Here is a 22,366-nt window from a genome sequence, read left to right as displayed (position 1 = left end):
GTATGCTGCCCTCTTCAGTCCTGGGATGAATTGCAGGATTGATACATAAACTGCCTGATCCACTGCCCCACAGCAACAGTTGCCCAAAGGCATGTTACATTTTAAGATAACCCCAGAATAATACAGAGAAAACCCCAAATATCAGATGACAGTAAAGACGTCCATGGAATGTGGAACGTGGAACTCCGTCAGTCATGGATCGGTGTCCAAGCAGTGTGGGACCATCTAGACTGGGAATGGGACAAAACAGTCAAAACATCCAATTAAGTGTCACTGAATTAAGACTTCTGCTCGGTGATTCTGAGCCGCTCATCCACCTCCTCGAAGTTTAAAGACAACAATCACCACAGGAGCTTTGACTCGACAGAAACGACTGCTTGTTAAGTTCGAAAAGTCAAGTGACGCATGAGCACAAAGACGCCAAACGATTTATTTTAAAATCATAACTGTTCTGTTGGAGTGGCGGGGAGGGAACAAGCCTGAATTTGTTTGTGTTTCCAACCTGCATCACCCCCGTCACATCATCACATTCTCCTCTCCCTCACAGTCTTAGTGCTAAACAATGAGTCCTTTGTGCTGTCAGAAGCCTCGACCCGCAGCCTCTCTCTTCAGCTTCCTCACACTAAAACAGGGAAAAACAGCCAAGACTCTAAGCCGATTATGTTTGCAGATGATTCACTTATGCAGATACAATTACTCAGAATCAGGAGAATTAATTAAAAGAGTCTCTTAGCAGATACAGGGAAAAAACCCAACAAATTGAGGCTTTGCCAGAATGTCCTTATATGGCTTTGTCTTAGCCCACATACTGGAACTGCGCTCATACATAATGAACAGCTCAGGGCTGTAACAGCTTTAAGAGTTACTGTTGCATTTTTTTCTCGTTTCAGTCCGAAGTGTCGTGGATACCCAACAAACACTACTCAGGTATTTACGGCTTGATGAAGCTGACGCTAACCAAAGCTTTGCCCTCCGACCTGTCGAAGGTCATCGTCCTGGACACAGACATCACCTTCGCTACGGACATCGCTGAACTCTGGGGCATTTTTAGGAAGTTTACTGGTGAGATCCTCAAACCTGACATTGACAAAAAAAAAAAAAGTCTCCAAAAAGTCAGCCGGTGCTGACACACAGAAATGTCAAACTATAAATGAGAAATTTGTGAAATTCCAAAACTTGGAATGGTGCGTAAAATATAAATAAAGACAGAACCCAACAATTTGCAAATGTCATAAAGCCATATTTTATTTACATGGCACGCTATACCACATTTAAAATGAGGCAATGTTTTGCCATTTTGACTTTTATGGCAGCAGGACATGTTTACCGCACTGTAGCATTCGGTCTCTTTGTAACAACAGCTGCCAGTTCCACAGACACTAATGCACCGCCCTACAATCGAAGATCTGGGCTTTTGAACTGAGTGCTGATAACAAGCCAGCTGACCGATTTCCTCTTTAGTCCAGAGGATGTGTTGACTATGTGGTGTGGCTGTAGCTCAGGAGGTTGAGCAGGTTATCTGCTAATTGGAAGGTTGGTGTTCGATCCCCGTCTTAGCCCAAGTTGCTCTCTGATCTATCCATTGGAGTGTTAATGTGTCTGAATGTTTAGATTCACACAATCGCTTGATGATATTATGTACTCTAGACACAATTTTCCATCGAGGAACATTATTCTGAAATTGTTCCACAAAGAATTTGAAGACAGAGTTTTTACAGATTTGTGAACCTCTCTGCTTCTCTTTTTTATGCCATGTTAAAGACCTGTTGCCAATTAGCCTAATTAGTTACAAAATGTTCTTTTGTTGCCATCAATTTCAAAATGAGCTATTTTTTTTCATGAAATAATAAAATATCTCAATGTAAAGTTTTGTTTTCTGTGTGCTACTGTGAATAAATTGTGGGTTTATGAAAATTTCAAATCAATGCTGTTTTTATTTTTAGGACTGCTGTGTACCATCACACGTATCGAAAACCATCAATAAGTTACTGTTACTGAAAATCTCCTCAAGCAGACCACAGACGTACGGATGTATCTGTGGGTTTTAGATTCATTAGCGGGCAGACGCTGCCAGCAGAGTGGCTGCTGTTTAGTATGTGACGCCTCGATATCAGTTATCAAATAAGAAATTAGAATTTTTTTTAAACTAGCTGAATGAATGATGAAAGCAGTTGGTTACTGTGAACACTGACGCTCATTTAAGTTTATTATGTTTGTGAACTGTTGAGGGGAAAAACTTGTTGAAAAAGAAGAATGTTTCCTGAAATTTTTGCTCCTCAGCTGATGGTTGTTTCATTCACAGATAAGCAGGTGATTGGTCTGGTGGAGAATCAAAGTGACTGGTACTTGGGCAACTTATGGAAAAACCACAAACCGTGGCCTGCGCTGGGAAGAGGCTTCAACACAGGTAAACGGGTTTTTGATCGAATCTCTGAGGCTGGCAGGTTTGCTCCAAACAGCACAGAACCTGATGTCGTCTCATTCCTAACAGCACAAAGAACCTCAGTGTTTGAAGAGTGAACGTTTAGCCCAAAGTGAACGTTTTAAGTTAATGTCACATTGTTAGCCAGTGTCCTGCTTCGTGGTTTCAGGCGTCATTCTTCTGTACTTGGAGAGACTGCGGCGAATCGGTTGGGAGCAGATGTGGAGGCTGACGGCAGAGAGGGAACTTATGAGCATGCTCAGTACATCACTCGCTGATCAGGTTAGGGATACCTCCAAACAGGATTGTCAACTCATTACACACCGTCATCAGTCTGTGGCCTTCACTGTAACTGATTCTGGGTGAGGACTCCTTTGATTGTGACTCCGTCGCCTCGGCGCCCACGTATACAGCTCATCAGTGGCATCATCCTGGCACTGACGAGCTGTTGGTGTTTTACAGTCTTGTGTTTGTTGAGCTTTATTGAATTTTTTAAAGACTATTTTTTTGTTGTCTTGGAGAGCAGGGCTGCAGAATTAGACCCTGAGGCCACGATGAGTCATGCTTTCACAAATTTGATTCTGTTTACATCATCACAAACATCAGCAGCTCTGATCTATGCATGTCTACAAAGTAATCCTAGTGTTAAAAGGATTGAGGCTCTTGATAAAGCGGTGTGTTGTCTGTGTGCAGGACATATTCAACGCCTTCATAAAGCAGAACCCAGTCCTGGTGCACCAGCTTCCCTGCTTCTGGAACGTTCAGCTGTCTGATCACACGCGCTCCGAGCAGTGTTACACCGAGGTGTCTGACCTCAAGGTACGCCAGCTCGCACCATCAGGTTTGTCGTTTACTGCCACAGGCTGCCGTCAGGCTGAGTAGCAGAAACTTGCAATCGTGGCTCAAGAGTTGGGAGTTCGCCTTGTAATCGGAAGGTTGCCGGTTCGAGCCCTGGCTCAGACAGTCTTGGTCGTTGTGTCCTTGGGCAAGACACTTCACCCGTTGCCTACTGGTGGTGGTCAGAGGGTCCGGCGGCGCCAGTGTCCGGCAGCCTCGCCTCTGTCAGTGCGCCCCAGGGTGGCTGTGGCTGCAATGTAGCTGCCATCACCAGTGTGTGAATGGGTGGATGACTGGTTGTGTAAAGCGCTTACCCCAAAGCGCTTTAAGGACTAGAAAAGCGCTATACAAATACAGTCCATTTACCATTTGTTATGGTTTCAGGTGATCCACTGGAACTCTCCTAAGAAGCTCCGCGTCAAAAACAAACACGTGGAGTTCTTCAGGAACCTCTACCTGACCTTCTTGGAGTATGATGGAAACCTGCTGAGACGGGAACTGTTCGGCTGCCCGACGCAGGCCAGTCCAGAGAGCGTCAAGGTTGGCGCACACACACACACACACACGGGCGATATTTGTGACAGTAGCAAACATCTGAGAGTAATCATTTAACATTGGGGGAAAATATTTCAAACATCACTCAGACTGTGTCAGGCAGGAAACAATAACATCCACCTGTTTTCTTATCTGCTCGTCCAGTTCAGGGCTGTGCCGAGCTGAGGTCAGCTGATCTGTCTCTACTTCACTTTGTGGCCTTTGCTGAGTAATATTGTACGGGGGCAGCGTCGTGGTTTCCACTGTTGCCTAAAGTATCTAGTAGTAGTAGTAGTGAAGTTTATTTGTTAAATATTTATGATGTTACCTGTCAGCTAAACACATGTGCATGTATCGTTTTCCAGTCGATTCCCATGAGATTAGTCTGCAGGACAAATCTTGTTTGCAATATGTTTTTATCTTTTGTTTTGTTTTTTTGATAAAGGAGGGTGTTTGGGGAAGAAAGAGAGAGCTAGGACAGACAGAGACAGAAAATATTTTTTGTGCCACTGGTTTATGTCCGACAATATTTTCACAGACCAGCCTTTAAGGTGTTGCGTATAAATACAACAAAATAAAACCAGTACCAAAAAAGAAGATTTATTCATAACACTCGGGAAAAGATCCAGGAAAACCGAGTTAACGATAAAAAATATTAAAAAAATAACGATAAAAACCCTGAAAACCATGAATTTCACACCCGAGCCTTAACACACACACCGAGCCAACAGGCTAGCAGATGACTCCTGCAAGACCAGAGGTGGAGGTTTGTGCATTTATATTAACAACGCTTGGTGCATGAGCTCCACCTAATCTCCAAAACCACAGACAGTGTCACCACCCAGAAACGGATCACCATGTACCCCAACCAGAAGCCTTGGATGAACCAGGATGTTCGTCTCCTCCTGAAGGCCCGCAACACCGCCTTTAGGTCAGGAGATGCACACGCCTGCAGTACAGCCAGGGCTAAGCTAAAGAAGGGCATCAAAAAAGCCAAACACCATTACAAAAAGAAGGTAGAAGAACACTTCTCCAACTCCAACCCCCGACGCATGTGGCAAGGACTCCAGACCATCACAGACTACAGGACCACCAAACCCTCCCCCGCATCCTCTGACGTCTCTTTCCTCAACGAGCTCAACAACCTTTATGCTCGTTTTGAGCGAGGGAATCCAACAACCACAACCAAAGCAGACATGACGCCAGACCACCAACCTCTGACTCTCTCCTCCACCGATGTAGGAGCGGTGCTGAACAGGATCAATGTCCACAAGGCTGCAGGTCCTGATGGCATCCCCGGGCGTGTTCTCAGAGCGTGTTCTGGGGAGCTTGCAGGAGTGCTCACAGACACATTCAACCTGTCTTTGGCCCACGCTGTGGTACCGGCCTGCTTCAAATCCACCTCCATCGTCCCAATACCCAAAAACTCCAACCCATCTAGCCTCAATGACTACCGCCCAGTAGCACTCACCCCCATCATCACTAAGTGCTTAGAGCAGCTGGTCCTAGCACACTTCAAATCCTGTCTCCCCCCCACCCTGGACCCCCACCAATTCGCATACCGCCAGAAACAGGAGCACAGAGGATGCAGTCTCCATCGCACTGCACTCTGTCCTCTCACACCTGGACAACAACAACACCTACACCAGAATGCTGTTTATAGACTTCAGTTCAACATTCAATACAATCCACCCCTCACAACTCACAACTGACAGACCTGGGAATCAGTTCCCTCATGTGCAAATGGTTACTGGACTTCCTGACCAACCGCCCCCAACATGTCCGGCTGGATAACCGCTGCTCATCTACAATCACAATGAACACCGGTGTACCACAAGGCTGTGTGATGAGCCCTTTCCTCTACTCCCTCTTCACCCACGACTGCAGACCTGCCGGTGGTTCTAACACCATCATTAAGTTTGCAGATGACACCACGGTGACCTACAGGGAGGAGGTGGATCGTCTGGGTGAGTGGTGTGACACAAACAACCTGCTGCTTAACACTGAGAAGACCAAGGAGCTCATCGTGGACTACAGGAGGAATGCTGACCCACATCCGCCCACCTACATTAAGGGGACGGCTGTGGAGCGTGTGAGCAGCTTCAAGTTCCTGGGAGTTCACATCTCCGAGGATCTGATCTGGACGACCAACTGCTCCAAGCTGGTCAAGAACGCTCACCAGCGCCTCTTCTTCTTGAGGACTCTGAGGAAGAACCACCTGTCCTCAGACATCCTGGTGAACTTCTATCGCTGCACCATCGAGAGCATCCTGACCAACTGTATAACAGTCTGGTACGGGAACTGCTCTGCCTCGGACCCGAAGGCGTTGCAGAGGGGCGTGAAAACTGCCCAGCGCATCGCCGGAGCACCACTTCCTGCCATAAAGGACATCTACAGGAAGGAAGATATATCTATATCATGGCTAAAGCACTTCTGGATGGATGCAAACTGCATTTCGTTGCCCTGTACCTATGACATGTGCAATGACAATAAAGTGGAATTCTATTCTATTCTATTCTATTCTAATGACAGACGACTCACGGACCGGTACCGGCTGGTGGCTCGGGGGTTGGGGACCGTTGGGTTAGAAGATAAAGGAAATTGAAAATGACATTTAATTGTTGTAACTGTGGCCCTGCGACAGACTGGCAACCTGTCCAGGGTGTACCCTGCCTTTCGCCCCATGACAGCTGGGATAGGCTCCAGTGCCCCCCGCGACCCTGAAAAGGATAAGCGGAAGCGAATGGATGGATGGATGTTGTAACTGTGTGTACTTTTGCTCAGCTACAAAAGGCTCTGGAGGAGCTGGACGAGGACGATCAGTGTTACGACTTCCGTCGAGAGCGACTGACAGTGCACCGAGTTCACCTGTATTTCCTGCAGTATGACTACACGCCCACTGAGGACAACACTGACATCACTCTGGTGGCCCAGCTCTCCATGGACAGGTACTGAACCCGTGTACTGTAATCATCTCCTGGCTTGGATCTGTGTGCTTTAAAATGTGTGAAATGACCGTGTGTGCCTGCTACAGGCTGCAGATGCTGGAAGCCATCTGTAAGCACTGGGAAGGCCCCATCAGCCTAGCTCTCTACATGTCTGACGCTGAGGCTCAGCAGTTCCTGCGTTATGCCCAGGCCTCCGAGGTCCTCAAGAACCGCAAGAACGTGGGTTACCACATTGTCTACAAGGAGGGCCAGTTCTACCCGGTCAACCTGGTGAGGAACGTGGCCCTGAAGAATGCCAACACACCCTACGTGTTCCTGACTGACGTGGACTTCCTGCCAATGTACGGTCTCTATGATTACCTGAGGTAAGTCCAACTGTCCTGTTGTAAAAAAAACCTTTTCATGGCTTGTTTTTTTTTTTGTTTGTTTTTTTGAAGAGTGTTACATACAGATGTGGTGTTATAACTGTACTTCTGATACCCTTACCTTACCACTGACTAAAATAAAATAGAGTAATGAACTCTGATGCCTACACCTTGACTTTCCGCTGTTCTTAGAGGTTGTAATGCTGCGCTGTGACATCCGTTGGTTCTGCGCTGACTCATTTTCCTTATTGCTGCGAGTGGAAACGGTGTTTGCTCCTCAGTGAGGACGCTCTCCTGCTACACAAGATGAACTGAAAACAAGAGTAGACATATTTTAACACTCCTTAAAATTATTATTGGACAAAGAAGAGATGACGTTTCCCTCCTTTTCACCAGGATATTCCTGCCATGATTCGGTCTAGGATTTCTGTCTATTTGCCAATTCATTGCGAGTGTTTTTGACTCGATTATATCCGCCTAATAGGAGACGCACTGATCACAAAGTGCTGTGTAGTCTGAGCCCAGCATTAGAGGTGAGTCATGAGTCCTGCATAAAATCCTTTTGGAGTAGTTTTCCTAACCAAGAACCAAAAATCATTCATTATATATTATTCATGGCATTTCTGGAAGTTTTACTTACTTTGAACTTTCAGACTGCAATCCTGTTTTCGAGGGTTTAGTCATCCCTGTTGGTAGATACGTGCTGCTTTAGCTGCCTCTCACTTCCTGTTTGCTGCTGCAGAAAGTCTGTGGTGCAGATGGACATGGCTCACACAAAGAAGGCTCTGGTGGTTCCAGCTTTCGAGACCCTTCGTTACCGTCTGTCCTTCCCCAAATCCAAAGCCGAGCTGCTCTCCATGCTGGACATGGGGACTCTCTACACCTTCAGGTTTCTAATTACAAACCAAAATGAACTTTTCTGATCAGTCGATGATGATTGGAGGATTATTTAACTGGCAATGTCTCCTTCTTCCTGCCTGTCACAGGTATCATGTGTGGCCAAAGGGTCACGCACCTACCAACTATGCCAAATGGCGAACGGCCACCACGCCCTATAAGGTGGAGTGGGAGCCAGACTTTGAGCCGTACGTTGTGGTGAGAAGAGAATGTCCTGAGTACGACCAGCGCTTTGTGGGCTTTGGCTGGAACAAGGTGTCCCATATCATGGAGCTGGATGCACAGGTAAACGTGCTCATGTACACAATAATCTAGTCAAAGATGGCAGGGGAAGAACGACTGGGTGGGGTGGGGGGATAGTAATCAGTTATAAACTGATTTAAGTAAATCCTTTCGTGTTTCTCGCTGATCGCTTGTCAACTCAGATGTCCGTGAAGTTGTCCCGTCCTTAGCAGAAAAGTATAATGTTTCTATGCTTGACTTTCTCTTTCTCCAAACGTGGCACATCGAGTTGATGCTAAAGAGCTTGATTTTGGTTTCATATGACCACACAGCTCTCTCCCAAGCCTTTTCTGAATCATTTGGATTTTTAAAACTAAGTCACGTGCCTCCTTAAACAGGAGGACCTTGCAAGCGCTGCTAGATATCAGTCCAGTGTGGTGTTCTTGTTGTCTGTGGTCCAACATCTTTCTCATGATCATCTTCACCCCATGATGCAAGAGCTCATGTGGAGGTCCAGACATAGGGGAGAGTAATGGTCGTTTTATATTTCTTCCATTTCTGATTAATCGCCTTCTCATCAAGCTTCTTGCTGATGGTCTTTGGTCTGTGCCTCATATGCATAATGTATAATGTAATTAAATTTAATTGCAGTTGTAATCTGTGTGTCACATGAGCTCACAGTCAGTATGTGGGAGTCTGGCTGGGCTGTAGGATCTCAGATGCTTGTTTTACTCAGTGTCATATAAATTATTGTATGCCTTTAGTGTAATGTAATGATTGAGCAACTTCATAGCAACATTCATGTGCTTTTTTTAAAATAAGGCAACAGTCCTACTATATTACTTCAGCCAATACCTTTTGATTAGCCTTGTCTCATGCTTTCTTGCTTTGTGGTAGATCTTTGTTCTGTTTTCACGTAGATATTTGAATGCTAATCAATAAAAATAAAAATCAAATCAAATCAAAATCAAATTACAGAGAGTACTGCAGTGATCCCCTATGAGCAGGATCCTTAGTGGGAAGGAGGAAGTCTCTTTTAATATGGCGTTATTTTTGTGCCACTATTCTGCACACGTAAAAAAAAATTGCAGGTGCAAGTGTTGCATTTTGAGGAGAAATTTATTTTGAGCGAAGAAAAGCTTAATTCGAGTGAACAAAATTCATTCCTGCGTGCAAAAACTGTATTTCAGTGTTTGCTATTATCCACACACACACACACACACACACACACACACACACACACACACACACACAATAGCAGCCCCTCTCGCTCAGTTTTTGCATTTGCGCTCACTCGCAATGTGTTGCTCGTGCTCTCAACATTTCTGCCCGTGCGCATTCAACTCTTTCTCTACACCGTTATATTTGTGCCACAAAACCAGCCAATCACAGACTTGGATGCAAAAATATCTGATTGGTTGTTCTGGTCTCCAATCAGCTCAAAATGGCGAAATGCAATATCCCAGAATGCATTTCGTCCCAAACTCAAACGAGGCAGTGGCGGAGGAACACAGAGTGGCGGAGTTTGAAATATTACTCTTTCTGGGTCACAAAATAAACTTTTAAGATATTTTCATGCGAGAATGGTGCTGTGTAAACTTCAAATCTCTGCTCGATTCATCAAGACATCACATATATGCATAAGTGCTCTAACGTTTTTGGAGACGCCTGTTAACCACCAGCTGACCGGGTGGGAACTCGGGTTAAACATGATGTATGAAGCTGAACTGACAAAAATTCGGCCGACTACACCACCATAAATCATAAAGCCTTTGAACTAAAACGAACAATGTTGTGACAGTGATGTACACATGTATGATTTGTATCAGCTTCATGTTTCCAAACCGATATCATGGTCAGCAGCTTTTACAGCTGTGGCTCCAGCAAACATCAGCTGATACTAGAAAGTAATATTAAATAAATTCTAACAACAGCTGATCAAGCTTGAACGTGCTGTTGTTTAGAGCGACATCTGCTGGTTCCCTGTTTCTGGCGCGAAGTGGGTGATAAGCAAACAAGAGAGACGATCAGCTGATCATTGATCAGTTTCATGATTGAAATAGCAACAGAAGAGGGAGGGGGGAGAATGAGAGAAGAAGAGGCAGCTGCGCAGCGTAACGCCAGAATAACTCCAGCTTTGGTGTTTTTTTCATTCTCGCTGAAGTCCGGGACGAATCGCGTTCCTTTTCCCCTCAATACGGATGTATTGTAATTGGTCCAGCCCAGAGTTGATCATGACCAATTGGCTAATCCACCACCTTTCATTGTTTATACTGTTACAAAAACAAACAAACAAACATAAAAATGAAAAATCATCATCGGCCAACCAGGCATATGTCCGGTATGCCCAGTGGCCAGTCCAGCTATGCGATCAGCTGGTGGGTAACAGGCATCTCCGAAAACGTTAGAGCACTTATGGAAATGTGTGATGTCTTGATGAATCGAGCAGATATTTGAAGTTTACACAGCACCATTCTCGCATGAAAATATCTTAAAGTTTATTTTGTGACCCAGAAAGAGTAATATTTCAAACTCCGCCACTCTGTGTTCCTCCGCCACTGCCTCGTTTGAGTTTGGGACAAAATGCATTCTGGGATATTGCATTTCGCCATTTCGAGCTGATTGGAAACCAGAACAGCCAATCAAATTTTTTTGCATCCAAGTCTGTGATTGGCTGGTTTGTGGCACAAATATAACGGTGTACAGAAAGAGCTGAGCGCGCACGGGCAGAAATGTTGAGAGCGCGAGCAACACATTGGGAGAGAGCGCAAATGCAAAACTGAGCGAGAGGGGCTGCTATTGTGTGTGTGTGTGTGTGTGTGTGTGTGTGTGTGTGTGTGTGTGTGTGTGTGTGTGTGTGCACGCAGCAATGAATTTTGTTCACTCAAATTTAGCTTTTCTTCGCTCAAAATAAATCTCTCCTCAAAATGCAACACTTGCACCTGCAATCTTTTTTTTACGTGCGCTCAGAATAGTGGCACAAAAATAACGCCATATTTTAACAGGAAAAAGACTTCCAGCAGAACCAAAACCATGCTCCTCGTGGGAGATAACGTACAGTTTATGCATCCCAGAAGCTGGGAAATGACTGTGTTCCAGCAGCCATCTAACCATGATGCAGTATGAAGCCTAAATCTAAAATGAAGCATTGTCCACATCCATTCACCATATTGTGGAGCAATGTGTGTTTGAGATTTAATATGAATTTCTGTGTAATGGGAAAGATTTGCAATTTTTTACCAATGGATCACAGTTAATTGCCATATTGTCACAAAGAGATTGCATGTAATTGCCAGCCTGTCCCCATTAAATTTCAAGCTGATAACAGATGAACTCCAGGTTATTGCCATTTTATCACCTTCCTGTTGCAGACCTGGGCAACCAAAGATTGCAAGTTCAGTGTACACACTCACGATAATTTTGGTCATCATTTTTGGCTTTTCCCCCGCGTGACTGTAGCATAAAATTAATATTCTTAAAGGGAGTATTTAACCCGTCCCATCGTGTTTTGATAAACTTACCCAAACTGTGAGTGGAGGCTGAAATCCATTTGAAAATGCATTTGTTCTCCATTTATCATCTCTTTCTTCTTTTCAGGAGTATGACTTGATGGTCCTGCCGAATGCTTTCATGATCCACATGCCCCACGCTCCCAGCTTCGACATCTCTAAATTTCGCTCCAGCTCCAGCTACCGCAACTGTCTGAACACCCTGAAGGATGAGTTCCACCAGGATCTGTCCAGGAAGTATGGCTCTGCAGCTCTCAAGTACCTCACTGCCCAGAGAAACATCTAGAAAGTAGACTTGTTAAGAGCAGCTCTGTCAGCCCTGCGAGCTCCGACGTGTACTGACGCTGGAGGGGCTTGGAGTGTATCGAGTGTGGATATAAGCTTTACAGCCCTTTTGAGCATCCCCGGGCTCCTGTGCATTAATTCTCCAGTCGACTGCAACTCGGAGTGACTGAGGACCGGACGCAGAGACGAAAACCAAAACAGGACAGCACAGCTGCGGATTTGTAACGCGGGACTCTGACACGGCCGAAGGGGACAATAGATGAGAGTGGAAACTGATGGGACTAGCTTTAAGGCGAGGAAACAACAACCATATTCTTACAATTTGTTTTGACAATCAGGGCTTTTTTCAAGCAGACACACAGTGAACCAGTCGATCTCCACGGATATTTGGATATTTGGCACCTGGGGGAAAAACTTCCGACATTAGGAATCATATTTGGGAGGCACGTCGAACTGGAGAAAGATTTAAGCCTTATCACTTTCCTGATATTTACTAAGATATTTAATATTTTCTTTTCTTTTTTTTTCTTCAGTGCAAATCTGAACCAATGATAGTGAGCATTTGCATTTACAATGTTTTGATTATGGCTTTACACAAGAATCAGTTTTTTTTCTTTCTATATTTTCTGACCTCTTATAAAGAAATCCATAGTGTCCTGGTCAAACGATTTAAGTTTCTTCTGTGGGCTTCAGGGATGTGCTGTGTGTGTGTGTGTGTGTGTGTGTGTGTGTGTGTGTGTGTGTGTGTGTGAGACAGAGAGAGAGAGACGGAACAAGCGATCCAGCTGCATCACTGGGCACGTCTTCAACACGCTTACAGCTCGTCTTCAGTGTCACGCTTGCTTCTGTCTTGCATGTAAAGAGTTGCACAACACGTTCTTTTCATGTTGGAAAAATCTACATTTTTCTCCCATGATTCCTCCCTTGGAAACAGAAAATTATTGATGAGATGTGTCATTACCAATTGGGACCAACTCACACGACCAACACCGACACATAATTGTCAGTGATGAGATGAAGCTATTGGCTTTGAAATAGGAGCACGGTGACGGGCAGGAGCTTATTTTTTTGTGCCATTACATTTATAATGTGTCTGAATCACTGGATTGTACGTGCCATCTACTGTACTGTTTTACCCACTGTGCTGCTGTTTTTGTAAAGTCCAGCTGAAATGTTTCTGCAGCCAAAGTTCAGTTTTTTGTTATTCCAACTTTACCTGCAGACTAGAATCTGAAGGATTTCTGCAGTTTGTTGTCAGATTATTTTGATGCAGATCGAGTCTTCTAATCAGGAGGTGACGTTGAATTATAACAGGAAAAAGAAGCTTCTGTGTCCTCTTCTCTTTGCCAAATTGAATATTTTTCCAAGCTAATTTTACATGAGATTTGAAGCTATTTAAAATGAAACAGCTGACCGGCTAACTCAGAACACAGGATGTGCTTGAATTTTTACTGACAGAGAAAAGAAAAGAGTAAAAAAGTAGTGTAGTGTTCCCAACTTTGTGTCATAGCCTGTTACATGATATCAGCGACGGGCTCGGTCACTCAGACCCGTCAATAAACCTGGAAACCTCACAGGAATAACGTTGGTGAGGGGTGGTGCAGTTGGAGAACTACATCCTGCACTGACAACCTTGTGATTGCTTTAGTTAATGCGGTCCCCCGTAGTTTTTTTTTGTTGTTGTTGTGAAATGCCAAGTTGCAAACGCTCCCTAACTAACCACTGAGTGATAGTAAAACTATCAGGAGTGCGACACAAACCCGAGAAACTTCAAAGTAAAAGTTGTATTTTTTCAATGAAATGCACAACTTGTACTCTGACACCTGACGTTCTCTGTTTCAGGTCAACCAGAAACCTGATAGTTTCACGATTAGTTAGTGAGTGTTTGCAGACTAGTCTTCCATATGAACTACAGGTGACCATGGCAATCTTCTAGCAACCAAAGAAATAACAGGGTAGTTTTCAGTGCAGCACTCTTTGTGATTAACGTCACTGAGGGACAGCAGTCACCCACCACCAAGCATTCTCCAACCAGTTATTCCTCCTTACCCGACGAGCCTGCAGGCCTGTGAGACTGGAGACGAATTAATGATGTAGTGAAATCGGAGCATGAGGTCACTGGATATCAAGCGCAATTACAGTAAACTTCCTGTCCAGCAATATTTGGTGTTACATTTGTTTGTAAGGCTGTTTACATCCACCAAACAAAGTTACAGGTCAAAGTCTGACACAAAAGGCTTTTTTTGTTTTGTTTTATCTGTTACTGGCACAAAAGAGCTTCAGTACGTTGATGTCACAACTGGTAGTAGGGACTCAAGAGCAGAGCGGTTTGACGTCTCCAAAAACAGTTTATTTACAACACCGGTGCACGATATATACAGTGAAGGGAAAACATCCAACTCCAGGGAATCACGGGGAAGCTCTCTCACACTCGCTCTCGTCTTCTCGCCCAAACTCACACACGCTCACACGGTAGGGAGGTCACAGGTCCAGGAAGGAAAGTCTGTGGTAGAGGAAAGGGAGTCACTCACAAATCACGAAATACTAAGCAGATAAGCTGGGAGAATCACTAACGTCTGTAGTACAATCATCCAGCGACGAGAAGATCTGTGCTCCAGCCTCAAATAGTGCTTCAGGTGATGACAGCTGATTGTTGTCAGGTGTGTGGGCCAAGGGCGGGAGCCCACAGTGAGCTCCGCCCAGGCAGAGAGAGAGAGAAAACAAAACAAACACATGCAGCAATGCGGAGCCGGCCGGCAGGCACGGAGACCATGACAGTTGAGGCTTCATAAAGTCAAGATGGTTAGTTTTTTTCCCACCAATGCACATTTATTTGCACTTTGCTCAGATGCATTTAGAAAAGTAACAGAGCCGTGAAAGTGCAGCATCAAGAATTAAATACAGTGTGACTGAATATTTTAAAAGGAAGATTATAAGAAATCTGATTTTCTCAAAAGATGATGTCCATTCAGTCTTAAAGTGTGGTTGAGGATGTCATCACGTGGAAATCAGTGCTGACATCTTGTGCCGGTGGTTTGTTAGTCTTTACAGTGGGGACGCTAACCCTGCACCCAGTTCAGATCTTGATACCAAGCTAAGAGCACAACCAGTCTAGTCAAAAATATCTGACGTGTATCAAACTGAATAACTTGGTTACAAATGGGTTTTCTTTAAAATCACAAGAATACAGCGAGCGTCCGAATCGGTAAATCTGTTGACAGCTACATGTTCAAGTTGTAAACATCCAACAGCAGCAAACTGGAATGCAGCCGTCAAACCAGAATGCTTCTCCTGAACTTTCCACAACTGATCCGTGTGCTGCAGAAAGATATTTATTTCAGTTGGACTTTATTCATTTTCTGTTTGTTTTTAATGATGCTCTGTCCAACATTTCCAATCAGTAAAGTATGATGAAATACATTTGTCATGTTGTTATGACATGTAGCATTGGACATGATGGATAAGTCCTACTGCTTCAGTTTAGTTTAGTTTTTGGTTATTTGAACGCTTTGGTCAGTTATGCTCAGAAGCATCCGTGTTTAACGTTATGTTGGAGCTGCCTGCAGGCTGATCACGATGTTTGCATCCTTCCCTGTAGCGCAGGAGAGCAAAACAAGTACCAAGGTGCAGCGTTATCGCTTGTAGCAGCATCGCGCTGTAGTTTTGTTTTTGAGCATTCTCTACAAATTTTCATCTCTACCTGCATTTAGAGGGGAGGGAAAGGCAAGCGGAAAAGACTTCAAGCAGATCTCGTGTAATTTCCACTGCAAATACGGCAAACATGGGAGGTGGGTCACGAGTGACGGTGTATGTGACGGCCGTTTGACGAGTCCAGACGGTGCCGTGAAGAGCCCTGCTCCCTGTCCACTCCCACCCACACCACCTCTATTGCCGTGTTGTTGATTGTGGTAAATGCTAGTGCCTTTGCTGTATTGTGAAACTGGATATTGATTGTACTGTTGTACCGACAGGGCCTGGGGATAGTCAGGCGCTCTATTTATTATTGTTGACTCAAATCGATCATATTTTTCTATGTAAGTGCTTTAAATAAATTTGCCCTTTTTATCACTTGGTCTGTATTTAGTTTTTCAGCATTCTTGACAAACACGACTCCGCTCTGCATGAGGATGCAAATACTCCTCAAGCTCGCTAAAGTAGCATTAAATGAACAAACGCTGCAGCATTTGGATCCAAGGATGTCTTGGGAACCTCAGGAATTCAGAATATTTGCCAAGGTCAGTGGTTTTAAGCCGGCTGAATCTTCCATGTGTGTAATTGGCCTAGTGAAAATTCCAAATACAAACCAAATTGTTTTGGATGAATAGGTCCCCTGATGGCTCTCATCCCTTTTAATGCAAATTACAATACAGTAATTGGATTCAGAACTTTGCCTGCAGTTTGTTCAGAAGTGAATCATTTCTTAACAAATTGGGGTGAGAGAGTAGAAAAGCAAATGAATACACATTTAGAAAAGCATTTATGTTTTCATTCATATATATGTGTGTGTGTGTGTGTGTGAAGCCAGAAATGCCGACAATACAAAATATTCTGAATATGAGGGAAAGAGTGGGCTGCAATGTGCCCCGGGCCATTTAAGCTTTTACAAATGCATCCAAAATATAGTAAAATGTAGCATAAGATGGAAATACATATAGTTACATACGTGTAGTATGCCCTTCTGCTTCTCTGCGTTACATCGTCAAATGCAGAGCAGGTCTTCATCTCATGATTAGCACATGACACATAGACGTAATATCGCTCAAGCTCCCATTTCACAGCAGGAGAACATCCACTTCACACCTCCAGTGTTCTTAGTAACAGCTTATCAGTTCTTAGTCAGCTTCCCTGCATGTAGGCTAACCAAGCTCATATGTGAGTGTAAGACTGTACAAGAACTTACTGGAAACCTCAAAGTACCTTTCATGCCTGTTTTTTACTGCAGTTATTTTAAACCTTTTCAGTAAAATCACTGCATTAAAGTGATCTGTGACATTCCTCAAAGACAAGGGCAGAGCTTCTTTGATGGCATCCCGTATGCATCAGAAGGATTATATAGGGAGGAGACGTGTGCAAAGACTTCTGTATTGAAATCTATTTCACACAACAGCACAGAAGCACAAATTCCACAGGACAAATCTTTTAAACCCTTTTATTGCTGCTGTGCTTTTAGAATGTCAACAGGAAATCGGTTTGTATCCCATTTTTAATAAGTAGAGCTCACTTGGAAGAACTGAATATGATTCCCTTTGATAGACCCCCCCACACACACACCTCTAGTGGTGCTGAGGATGCAGACTGAGGCTTGAATAGAGCTCTGTCTGAGGTGGAGATGGGGAGGAGGTGGGTTGCGCGAAAAGAGTCCGAAAAGGAGAATGCGCACAGATTTAAAAGGCGTGATGTCGAGGATGATTGGCCCAAAAAAGGCGGGTGAGAAGGTTCACTCTTCCTGTTCAGTTAGGTTTTGAAGAACAGTCCAAATCTAACTGAATGTTCTAGGATTTATTTAGTCCATCTACATCCCCACCTTGGCCTACGGCCGTGAGAGCTGGGTGTTGACTGAAAGAGAAACGTTGCAAATTTCCTCCATTTTCCTCCATCCTCACCCTCAGCCTTAAAAAGAAGGGGGGAGGAGCTTGGACATGTCTTGAAGCAGAGCTTCTGTTTCTCCGTGTTGAAAGGAGCCAGTCGAGGCTCTGTTGTTAAGATCACTTGTTGGGTCTGCGCTTCCACAGGCCTCGCTGGTTTAGAAACTTATTCCCGTTAACGACAAGGAAGCAAGACGAACAGCGATTTTACTTGCGCAAGGGAGGCCCCGGTCTGTGTCTCAGGAAAGCACTCTGAATCCAACCACAGACGACCTCGACCCCGGCCTCCACTTCCCGCCTTTTATTGACAACAGTTACAGTACACACAAGCACCTCCCATTGTAACCCCCCCCCCCCCCCCCCCCCCCCCCCCATGGTTATAAAAGATAAGGTACCATGTGTGTATGTGTGCGCACGTGTGTATGCCTGTGCGAGAATGTGTGTGTTTGTGTTTTGGGGTGCGTTTGTGTGACCTCCTGCTCACCAAAAGGGTCATAAGGGCAGGAAATTTACTAAACAAGAAAACAGAACCCTCACATGTGATGTGTCCCTATAAAACACTACAGCCTCCCCCGCCAACAGGCTGGGGAGGGTAATAGAAACAAAGAAATGTCTTTGATGATGCTGTTTGAACTAAGACTTACAAATTTAAGTAACACAATGACAACATTTAACAATTTGACTCCAACATCACTCTTCATAGTTTCATTCTGACTACATACCCCGTGTACTGCGATTTCACCACGATCCTTTTCACAAACATCAACTTCTGTTTTAGCGTGAAAACAATTTCATGTAATAAATCACAGCTGAAGAGAGTTGATCTCCAACCGCCACTAAGCACTGTTCAATTAAAGAGCTACAATTTCCAAGCCTGAAACAAACATGTCAGAGGACGAATGACACGGGCAGGATGCTATTTTTGTTTTTAGGTTTTTATGACATGTATGTTTGTTTATTTGTTTGTTTATGACATCTTCGTTCTCCATCCCACATCATTTTTTTCCAGTTTATGCTACGTGAATTCCCTGTGTAAAAGCTCTGCTATTTTTATTGAATTGGAAGAGATCCAGTACACACTAGAGATGTATAAATACAATGGGACATAATTCATATGTCTGTGAAGAGTTAAGAATATTAGTCGCCCATTTTCCCCACTTTTTTAAAATTCATCTGTAAATTTTGGCCTAAACTGTGATCTTGAGTGAAAGAACTTCAATCAAACTAAGTAAAAAACATCAAGTCACATGGAGTAGCATTTTTAGTCATGCAGCCAAACCTTACTCACTACCTGATGTGGACCGTGGATTATTTTTGTTGGTTATGCAGTCAGGTTAAGTTTCATATGAGAAGAAATACATTTTCCTTTACATGTTAATGGGCAATGCAGTTTAGGCGTATCTCTTTTTCTTTCTTCAGAGAGAAGGTTGGAGAATTTTATCAATAAAAATTTTAGGACTAACGCTGTGTTCACACCGAACGCGATGGACGCGAATAGAGCGTCAGGTTTACATGTAAAGTCAATGGAAAGGCGCGATGACGCGCGATTGCGGGTCCCGCGAAAATTCGGAAGCAGATTTGTATGGCAAGCCATTAGTGCCAAAATTCGCCACTTTCCTAACCCGTTTGGTTAAGAAATGGCGTAAAAAACGCCGTTTAATTATTCAAAACGCCGAAAAAAGCGGCGTTCTGTTCCGACAAACGCCGCTTTTTCCGCCACTCGGATGGCGCCCTGAACGCACCATCCGAGTGACGTAAAAAGCGGCGTTCAAAGACAGACGGAAACGCCGTTTTTTACGCTACTCGGCACAAAACGCCGTTTTTATGCATCTTTGAACGGCGTTTTTTACGGCGTTCTCTGCCAGCTGTAACGGCGTTTAAAACGGCGTTTTATTGAAATTATGCAGGGCACTCCCCATGGTTCCCTCATCCAATTACTTTCAACTCATTTCACCCAATCAAAGAAGAGGAAGTGCAGACCACACTAATGCATCACCGATTCACCTTGCTGCTAAGTGATTGCCTATTCAGTACCAGTGCTTGTCACAGTATTCACTTGTATCATAATCCCACTATGCATTTTGATGTGTTTAAGGCATGATCGAGCAAACAAACGACAGAATACTTTTTCTGAAACCTTAACTGTGTTACCTGTTATGGCAGCTAACAGGTAATGAGCAGAGCTAGCTCTGCTCATTTCTGAGCTTCTTTCTTATTTTCCTCTTTACTTCTCTTAACCTTTAACTTATATTTTAGCAATCAGATCCTGCCATCTTGCATTACCGCTTCGTGCTAGTTATGTTGACTTTTCTCTTCTTTTGTCTCCACTTTTTTCACCCGTGTTTGGACACTCGGCGCATGGCTCCTTTGTTTACATTAGGGATCAGCTGTTAGCGCTGCGCCCTGCAGCTGCGCTACCGGCAGACAGACCCTACATCCCCAGTGAGGGAAGAAACGGGGGTGATGTCTCCCGAGGACACCTCACACACCATCTCTCCTTCCTGTAATCACTTTAAATGTGAGATCGCTCCCTGATATGATTGAGGAGCTAATGACGCTAACCCGGTCACAGTGGCAGTATCCCGGCACTGCCCGGTACTCCCTCTGTGAGTAGGCTGCCCGGCTTCCAGCTGCTGCGGGCGGACAAGACGAGAGACAGCGGTGAGAGGAAAGGAGGGGGGCTGGCAGTGTTTGTTAAAGACGGTTGTGGTATCTCTGGGCACATCGCTGTGAAAGAACAACTCTGCAACACAGACATTAGCCGTTAGCATCCGTGGAGGTAGCCTGTGACTCTCTGTGGTCCGCAGACTGCAAACGCAATCTCCGAGAGCTCTTCTTCTAATATCAGGGGACTTTAATCATGTCTCGCTGGACTCCACACTGCCCACCTTCACCCAGTATGTGACCTGCCCCCACCGTAGGCAATAAAACATTGTACTTAATGTATGCCAATGAAAAAGTGGCATACAGTTCATCACCTCCCCCTGCCCAGGGAAGATCCGATCGTAACCGAGTGCGTCTTGTCCCTGTGTGTGCAGCCCTTACTGTGCAGGGAGCCACTAATCACCCACGCAGTGCAGAGATGGTCCGCGGAGGGCATATAAATAAATAATAAAAGCAAGTAAATGACAGTATGCTCTTTCTGAAACAAACGGAGACCTTAACTTTTATCAAAATACCGTTTTACTCAGTTTAAAGTAATACCACTGTATAATAGCCTTCAAATTTAATAATGTTAACAGTATCTCAGGAATATTTTTGCCCTTTCAACATACATTAAAAAAATAGATATACAGTTTTGAATCAGACCTGTATGTACGTTTTCTCAAAATTGACGTAAATAAGTAATCTCAAGAACCTGAAATAATAGTTTCCCACGTAAACTGGAGATGTCCTTGTCAATGTCATCAGAGTACTGTGGATGTCTTACACGAATTTGAAACATAAAACCAGAGTGGCACATGACAGTGTTGCACATAACATAACTAGTTTATATGACATGAAGTTATAAAAAAAAAAAAAGAATCCATGTAACTTGGTAATGGCTTCTTTCTGATAACTGTCGGCTGCAGTGTGCATTATCTTGACAAAAGTATAAGATACTGAACCCACTGATATGATGTGGTGGAGGAGCACAAATACCTGGACACCCACATATATACATTTGCTGAACTGGAAGATCAAAACAGAAGCTGTACACAAGCAGTGTATGGGCAGGCTATTTTTTGTGAGCAAGCTTGTGCAGCGCACTTTGATGTGTTCTTCTTGGATCAGGAGAGCAAGCTCTGTGATTGGCTGCACTTCGGAAGCTGTGGTGGAGAGGAAGTGAGTGAACAAACTGCCATGCATCATGGATATTCCTCTCAATCCACCTCACCAGGTACTTCTCTAAAAGTGTGACTCAGGTCTGTTGCCCCAAAGGATACAGGAAATGTTAGATATTTTAGTATTTTGGGAGCATGTACTGAATACCTTTTTTGATGATATTATACAAAGGACCCTGTTTCTGCAATGCCCTTTGTTTGAACTTCATCTCCTCTTGCTGCGACCCCACGGGCAACTTCCTTTGGCCTGCTGGTCTGGAAAATCCAACAGTTCATCTATATGTAAAGAAGGCACTTAAACTGGAACAGGCATAGCTGCGTTGATCCTGCTGTGGTATAGTGGGACAGTGCATTCCTCGAGTGCACATCAAGTTTGCAGCCTGCTAAAGATCACACACCATTGATTATGTGCCTTTAGGTATATATGGTTAAACATTTCCTAATGCAAATAACTACATGCAGTATTCTACCATGTGCAAACTTATATCACTAAAGGATTCTAACTGTCTAGTGTTTAATGGACCTGTCAAAAGTATGTTGAGATTATAGAAGGCCCCTTTCAGAGCTAGGGGGAACTTCCTTATATGGTTGTAACTTGTAACTTGAAACTTGTTGACACACTTTTACCCTTCTGCCTATAAAAACCCTGCACAGAAGAATAAACTTTGAGTTGATTTTGGCAAAGCAACCTGAAGCAGTCTCTGTATCATTTTGTTCTCCCAGGCTACTCCCGGCGCTGTAACTAACCCGCTGAACGGCATACCTGAGCTTACTTTGAATAATTAATCTTATACAAAACTCTGCTTATCGCTGCCCACGTCTCGAAGGAAACTCGATCCACGGATGACCCGGAAGGAGAGATTTCTTTCAGGAAATGCACTGATTTCCATGACAGAATTCACAACAACACAGACACAGGTCGGTTCTTTGAAACGGGC

General features: G+C 44.2%; 1 protein-coding gene across 5 annotated transcripts in view; it reads left to right on the top strand.

Annotated features, from left to right (window-relative positions):
* large2 (LARGE xylosyl- and glucuronyltransferase 2) overlaps positions 1–16,087 on the top strand; it is a 138,908-nt gene extending 122,821 nt beyond the window's left edge. For all 5 annotated transcript variants that reach the window (XM_024803200.2, XM_024803198.2, XM_076885821.1 and 2 more), the window contains 10 exons: positions 891–1,062; positions 2,303–2,407; positions 2,592–2,704; positions 3,116–3,241; positions 3,644–3,799; positions 6,578–6,741; positions 6,828–7,106; positions 7,849–7,995; positions 8,093–8,288; positions 11,823–16,087. In XM_024803200.2, coding sequence (XP_024658968.1) covers positions 891–1,062; positions 2,303–2,407; positions 2,592–2,704; positions 3,116–3,241; positions 3,644–3,799; positions 6,578–6,741; positions 6,828–7,106; positions 7,849–7,995; positions 8,093–8,288; positions 11,823–12,020 — 1,656 coding nt within the window. In that variant the 3' untranslated portion in view covers positions 12,021–16,087. The remainder of the gene's footprint in view (positions 1–890; positions 1,063–2,302; positions 2,408–2,591; positions 2,705–3,115; positions 3,242–3,643; positions 3,800–6,577; positions 6,742–6,827; positions 7,107–7,848; positions 7,996–8,092; positions 8,289–11,822) is intronic.
* The last annotated feature ends 6,279 nt before the right edge of the window (positions 16,088–22,366 follow it).

This window comes from Maylandia zebra, linkage group LG1 (genome assembly GCF_041146795.1).
Source record: "Maylandia zebra isolate NMK-2024a linkage group LG1, Mzebra_GT3a, whole genome shotgun sequence".
NCBI classification, from domain to species: Eukaryota; Metazoa; Chordata; class Actinopteri; order Cichliformes; family Cichlidae; genus Maylandia; species Maylandia zebra.
This window is presented reverse-complemented; position numbering and strand designations above follow the sequence as displayed.